General features: G+C 32.5%; 1 protein-coding gene across 4 annotated transcripts; it reads left to right on the top strand.

Moving 5' to 3' along the window:
- The first annotated feature begins 574 nt into the window (after window positions 1-574).
- Window positions 575-4,506, top strand: LOC137825381 (basic leucine zipper 34). Of its 4 annotated transcripts, none has more exons than XR_016517678.1 (5): window positions 575-1,986; window positions 2,271-2,361; window positions 2,483-2,609; window positions 3,386-3,619; window positions 3,824-4,506. XR_016517678.1 is itself a non-coding variant. In XM_068631057.2 (4 exons), the coding sequence occupies exons 1-4, from the start codon at window positions 1,382-1,384 to the stop codon at window positions 3,553-3,555; spliced, it is 993 nt and encodes a 330-aa protein (XP_068487158.2). In that variant the 5' UTR covers window positions 575-1,381; the 3' UTR covers window positions 3,556-3,723. The 4 variants fall into 4 exon arrangements, 2 of the variants coding, with proteins under 2 accessions (XP_068487158.2, XP_090153752.1); XR_016517679.1 differs by having other exon boundaries at window positions 836-1,986; window positions 2,271-2,371; XM_068631057.2 differs by lacking the exon at window positions 3,824-4,506 and having other exon boundaries at window positions 3,386-3,723.
- Window positions 4,507-7,465: the final 2,959 nt, after the last annotated feature.

The following is a 7,465-nucleotide window of genomic DNA, read 5'->3' as shown; positions in this document are numbered from 1 at the left end:
ATGTATTTAAATTGAAAATCTATACAATAGCTAGTATAAACAAAAAAGCCTATAATTTTGTGTGTTAAAATAGTAAGATATCCTATGTCTTGGTAACTCTATTTGAGTTTGTTATTATCATAATAAAAAACAATATTTGTAATAAGTAATATAATTACTGCATGATTAGGATTTAAATTCGAGACTAATGGATAAATAAAAGAAATCGACATCAATCGGTTTACATGCTCACCTACCAACCCATGTGATTTAAGCACGTGGTCATTGTTCATGGATAAAAATCCCAATCCATATGATTTCACCAATCACTATTAACTCTTTAAATTTTTCACAACATGGAACCATCCATTCATACCAATTACCTAATTTCGTTTTCATCTTAAATTTGTTTAGCCATATTTTTTCCACTTCAAGCTTATTTAAATAGGTTAGTTACGCGTTTGACTCTAACTCCCACCATTCTAATTACCATGCCTAATTATTGGAAGGCAAAAACTTGACCCAACAGTTTAATTAGTTAAACCAATTTCTCTAGAAGGGTACCTAATAAACTGAATGTGTTAGTTAATCTTGTAATGTAATGCAATGCACCAATATGGGGAGAAGAAAAGGAAAATTGTTGACAGGCATAGATGGAGGTGATGGAATGGTTAAAATTAGAGTAGAGATGGTAATATAATTAATATGGTAATAATAAGAAGAGAGAAAGATAAAGTATAAAAATGATGATGAGACTATTATTATAAGGGTACCCTACTAAAGGGGCGGTCACAAGGGCACGTGGTGGCTGATTCCCACTGGTTATTTATAATTAAACCAGTGGCGACTTTCCAGTAATGCCGTTGAGTTGAGGAGACCCAACCCCTTTCTCCTCCCAGCTGTTCATAGCTGTCCAATCTCTCTCTCATCCATGTGACCCTACTGCACAAGACACATAGATGCAGATACCCCAGAGATTTATTGGGATTTTAAACCCTCCATAAACAAATTTTCTTATGATTATTGTTAAAAAAATATTTAAGGTCAAATCATTAGGGTGATTATCTTCTTCTTCTTCTTCTCCTTGTGCATTTCTTCACTTTAACATTCCCTGAGGTTTCTGAACATATTTATAAAAAGGTTTGGTTGCATTAGAGGCTTTGGCTCAACTTGTCTAGGTCATATGTTCTCATAATTTCCTCTCTCATTTGTGGAGTATGATTTGATGTGCAACTATATGTATAATTATATATGCATTTAGATAGTCATAATATATACCAACATTGTGTTTGGTTTGGTTTGGTTTGGTTTGAGATATTTATATACGTAGTCTTCTATTCCTTTCTCTCTCATTCTTCTTCATCATTCTCTTGAGAGATTGTGTTGATTGGTGTGACTCAAAATGGCTCAATTGCCACCAAAAATTCCAAACATGACACCCAATTGGTCAGACTTTTCTTCTCCTCACCAAAAGATGCCTTCCCTCAAAACCATGGCACCAAACATGTCAAACCAAAACCCTTCATGGGTGGATGAGTTTCTAGACTTCTCAACAGCTAGACGCGGTGCTCACCGGCGCTCGGTGAGTGACTCCATCGCCTTCCTTGAGGCACCAATGCTGGATCATCACTGTAAAAGTCGTGGCAGTGAAGGTGGTGACAACGAGAACGAGTTCGAGAGGTTTGATGATGAACAATTCATGTCCATGTTTAGTGATGAGGCCTCAGGGAATAATAACAACAACAATAATAATAATAACACCATGATGGCACTTTCCTCCTCCAACCCTTCTACACCCTCTGATCACAACAGCATCAACGATGAGAAGGAGATTTATACGGAAAAGGAGGAGGAGCAAGAGCAGAAGCAAGTGAAGAATGAGTCAGACGAGGATGAAAGCCAATGCAAGCAAGAAATCACACAAACCCCCGATGATAGTAATAATAGTAACGCAAATGCAACAACTTTTTCCAGTGAGAAAATCACAGACCCCAAGAGGGTCAAAAGGTAATTAGTTAAACATTCATGTTTTTAGTTCCTGTTAAACTTGCACTGCATTGGCCCATATGACATTCAATTTGGATAATAATGTTTCTCAAAACAAATGGATAATGTTTGAGTTAGAAAATGGAAACAAACAAGTAATGAACTGTATAAGTATATCTTTTTCATGTTTTTTTTTCTCTCAATATAATATGAAAACCTGTGACTATGTAGTGTGTATCAACTATTCTTGTAGAAGACATGCTCTTCGTTATATTAATCATCTGATTATTGTTTTGCATTATCAGAATCTTGGCAAATAGACAATCGGCACAAAGATCAAGAGTGAGGAAGCTGCAATACATATCTGAGCTTGAACGAAGTGTGACTTCATTACAGGTGCATTTAGGTGACTGTATAACAAAGTTATATATAATTGGATTTGTAGTGAGAATTAACAATTAATATGGTTTTTTCCCCTTAAATTCTTATACTGACCTATTCATTCTGTTGTATGAAGGCCGAAGTTTCTGTATTGTCTCAACGAGTTTCATTTTTGGATCATCAACGTTTGCTTCTAAATGTTGACAACAGTGGTTTGAAGCAAAGAATCGCTGCGCTGGCCCAAGACAAGATCTTCAAAGATGGTACTTGCTTTACGTGTTACCTTCTATTATTAAACTATATCATCTGCAGAAATTTTCTTCTTTAGGAAGTAAATTCTTGAATTGATTACTTATTGATTGTGTTAATGTTAAAACGGGATGAGTAAGTACTAATTAAGAGCTAAATGTTTCTAACCTTCAGATTAAGGCTAACTTAGTAAATCGTACATTATCTACACTTATTATTTTGTTTGTATAAGTAAAAAAGGTATGGTTCGTTTTTCATATCTAATTTGAAGGGAAAGCAATTAAACTATTTTTTGTAAATTAATATGACTATTTATCTTAATTATCGTCAGTATCATGGACTGCACCTGTGTATGATAAAAAGTTAGTTTCAAGCTTTTAGAGTTAACTTCACGAGAAAAAAAAATGATAAATAAAACACATTTATGTATCTAATCTATACTTTTCAAATTCAATACCAATAAGCATGCTACTCCTCGAAGTTGGTCAAGTATTCAAGATCATAAAAATTAAACACATTGTACTGTTTGCCTCTTTTAGTGCAAGTTATTAAGCATACTATATATAATTTTGTTCCTTTAAAAGGCAGAAGAAACAGGCCAATTATTAAGGTGTACATAGTCATGGTGACTTTAGTAAAAGAGTTTGCATGCAAAGTATATCTAGATCTGTGTGCTAATCATCCATATGCCTTGTCATTAAGTACACAGTTATACATAAGATTGCAAACAAAGCATCAAATAATGCAATCACGTACATATATATATATATATTATATATATATTATGCAGCACATCAAGAAGCACTGAAGAGGGAGATAGAGAAACTGAGGCAAGTGTATCACCAACAAAACAAAAAGAAGATGGACAATGCTGCAGGGTCACCATCCCAATCCCCATTTCCATCTCCAAAACCACGATGTGATACAGACACTGAGAATGAACAGCGTATCAATGTTTGAAGTTTGAACCCTCCCTTGAACTGTCACTCACCCTTTGTAGACTTTGATCAAACATATCAACCATGTAAGCTAGTTTAGATGATCTGTGATTCTTTTCAATTTTACAAAAAGAAATTGCAGAGTTTTGGAAATGGAAGAAAAGAAAAGAAAATTAAAGCAAGATTTAAATACCGTTTTATAAGTGTTTATGTATTGTTCTTCAATCAGAATTAAACTTTATCTGAACAATAACGTATTTAATAAAAGATTTCATTAAATATGAATGCAGATTATTGATTCTGATACAAGAATAACACTAAAAGTACTTATTAAAGTGTATAAAGTTTGCTAAGAAAAAGGGTCATGAATGGCATCACGTGCTGTTGGGTAGGGAGAGGGTGAGAGATTTTATTAGCCAATTGATGAAGGAAAATGTTGCAAACTGAGAAGGGTCACATAATGGGGTGGTGAGGCCACATTGGTGGTAGGCTTTTGCTATCAAACTGAGGCAGTCACGTGATGTGTTTGCTTTAAAGAATGGGGACCACTCAAGTTGCATGATTGGAATGCAGGGAAACACATGTGCACCAGTGACATCAGTGAAAGGGTGGAAGAAAAAAACAGTTGTGTCTGCTTTAACTAGATGGGAGAGGGAGGTATCTGTCGGAGATTCTTTCAGTTATTTTTTTAATAATTATTTGCTATTGTTTCTTGTCTTGAATCTGGATTCTTTTTTTTTTCTTTTAATTTTTGTTTATATTTTGTTTGGGGCTTTTTCAATTCAAGTTGGAAAACAAAGACTAGTGGAGTATGTTGGGATGGATGAAAGGAAGGTATGTCATTTGTCAGTGAAAGTGTTGGCTCCTTTGAGTTTTATTGTACTTTATTATATCACTGCTTTTGAGGGTTGTGATTATCTTTATTAATATTTGATGTGTTAATTTGAGAGGGGAAAAAAAATCAAAGTGTAAATATTTATTTGACTTGACTAAATTCTTGTAGTATATGGAAGTTTTGACTGTTGCAAGAAACTTTGTGTTATGGATTTGATCACACTCTCTCATAAACAAAGGTGGAAAATATCTGTTTAAATTGAGGATCAAAACCGGAATTACATAGAAAACATAACACAAAAGAAAGGTGGTATGGAGGGGGAAAGAAAAATAGACAAAATGAAAAAAAAAGAGAAAAAAATAAATATGATAAATGATATGATGAAAATTGTAAAAAAATATAGTATTAAAAATGAGATGAAAGTTTTAGAAAAGAAAAAAAAGGGAATTAATATATGATAATATTATCTAATTATATATGGTGAAGAATGTAGAATTTTTATGTGTTTGAAAATACTGACAATGGAAGGCTTAACATGCTGTCATTCTTCAGTAACTATTAAAGCATTAACATTAGAACTAATTAATTAATTTAGTTTAAGTGTTAGACAAGTATATTAAATTCTGATTAAACAAAAATATGTAGTCACAGTTATTCCTTGGGATTATTAAAGGAAATATGGTATACAATATAGTGAACATAGGAGTAATGATTTTAAGCCAAAAAAGAGGTGGAATTTTAATGAAATAAGAGATGCAAACTAAAATCTATGATATTCTATAAGTTGAGTCTGCAGTGGAACTTTCTCAAAGAAGATTTAGCCTTTTACAACTATGTGTTACGGAATTTTAAATTTTGTAGTTAGATCAAACTAATAATTTAATACGAATTCGAAAATGCTTAATTTCTATAGAAAAACACATTACATAAAAAATAAGTATTTATGTGATGCGTAATTCAATGCTAAAATCTAGACATATTTGGGACCAAAATACTTAGATGTTGGAAAGCACACGTTTTGACCTAAACATTAAAAAGAACAATTTGAGAAAGATTGTCAGAACAAATAAATTGATAAAAAAATAAACAGTTGACAAGAAATAATAATTGGAAGAAAATAAATTGATAAGAATATAATTTTGCTATAAATAAATGGATAGATAATTATTTTGGTGGAAAGACACTACAAGAAAAAAAGGTTTTAGTGGAGGTTATTTAGCGGAGGTTAACATAACCTTAGGAATTGATTTAATTAATGGAGGTTTTTTTTTCTAAAACCTCAACAAAATAACGGAGGTTTTTTAACCTTATTTAAATTCCAAAGGTTTATTATAAAACCTTGGCAAAATGACGGAGGTTTTTTTAACCTTCATTAATTTTCGAAGGTTTATTTTAAAATCTCCGCAAAATAACTGAGGTTTTTTTAACCTTCATTAATTTCCATAGGTTTATTTCAAAACCTCCGCAAAATAACGGAGGTTTTTTAACCTTAGTTAATTTTCAAAGGTTTACTTTAAAACCTCTGCAAAATAGTTGAGGTTTTTTAACCTTTGTTAAGTTTCATTAATTTATTCTAAAATCTCATAAAAAAATAATTTAAAAAATAATTTTAATATATTTGATAACTAAATTCTTAAAGTTTTTGAAAATGTAACTTTAAACATATAAATTTTTTTAAAAATATTATTGATTTTAAATATTTATTTAATTAAAATTAATTTTTATTTATTTATTTTATATAAATATTTTTAATAAAAAAAGAAAAATTATCTTTTTTTTTTAACTTTTCCATGTATTTTCAAACCTCGGGAAAATACTCACACTTTTTACAACTTTGGACTAAAATGTTCATTCTCCTCTTCCACTTCCACAGTACTTCTCATCCTCTACCATAGCTTCTCATCCACCGGACCTGTTTCTCCTCCACCAGATCTGTTTCTCCTCCTCCACCGGATCTGTTTCTCCTCCTCCACCACGAACCTGCTTCTGCTGCTTCACCACGGACCTGCTTCTGCTGCTTCACCACGGTAATTTGTTTCTTCTTCTAAGGGAGTGCAGGGTTATGGTTCAGGGTGTTTCTGCTTCTAGGGTTATGGTTCATAGTTAAATCTGCTCCAGCTCAAAAAAGAAAAGAAAAAAGGATCCCAACCATTTGTTTTCATTCACTGTTTCTGATCCAGTTTTTCCAGTTATTATGTTTTCACATTTGTTTTCAATTCTGCTTTCGGTAGGTTGCTTGGGCATATCTATGCTTGCGGTCCATGGATGCATAGATTCCAAGATAAAGACAAAGGCTTATTAGAGAAAGGACTAGTTCAAATCAAACTGGTCCTTGAATCTTGTTTTTTTGTTGTTTGGTGATCCTGACGCTGATATGGCTTTTATTATTGGGACCTATCTTCCTTTGCGTTTTGATAATGCACATGGTTGTCCTGATTCTTGCAGATTATGCACTTTCATTAAAACTGAAAATGCCATGCTTAAATTGTGATACAAATTCCTAAGAGGAGATATTTTGTTGAGTTTAATGAACATGCAGTAGTATTATTCGTGTGTAATCATAAATAGTTTTATGCTCTGTCAACTAATCAGAAATAACCATGTACTCTTCTTTATTACCATGTACTCTTCTTTCTTCCCCTAGGCAATTGCTATCTATCCTTAGAAAGGGAAAAAAGTGGAATTTGTCCCTATGAAACACCAACTCCAGCATGGGACACCAGGACACGACTAGTGTCCTAAATAGGACATACTATGTGTCTGTTTAAGGATAGATTAAGCTGCTCAAAGCGTATTCTTCCAAAGCTCTTAATGTTTCAATCACTTGAATTTCTCAATCCATGGAAAATCAAGGTCCATGGACAAATGGACAAGTCACCTCCACTGTCTTATCTATGCTTTTGTTGTTTTCCTGTTGTTATTCTTGTCAAATCCTTGTTGTATATCTGCTGAAAGATATGTTTTGTTTAAAAAAATTGAACTGCTGGCATTATGGAGTATTCTTGTCAAAATTAGTTTAATTTATTTTCAAGTTGTAGATTTAATATTCTTCTGTGTAAGATCTGATTTTATGTCTTGGCTTTCAGGTGCATCACAT

This window comes from Phaseolus vulgaris, chromosome 11 (assembly GCF_051622355.1).
Source record: "Phaseolus vulgaris cultivar YP4 chromosome 11, ASM5162235v1, whole genome shotgun sequence".
Taxonomy (NCBI): Eukaryota; Viridiplantae; Streptophyta; class Magnoliopsida; order Fabales; family Fabaceae; genus Phaseolus; species Phaseolus vulgaris.
Note: the sequence above shows the minus strand (reverse complement) of the source record. Positions and strands in the feature narration are given on the sequence as shown.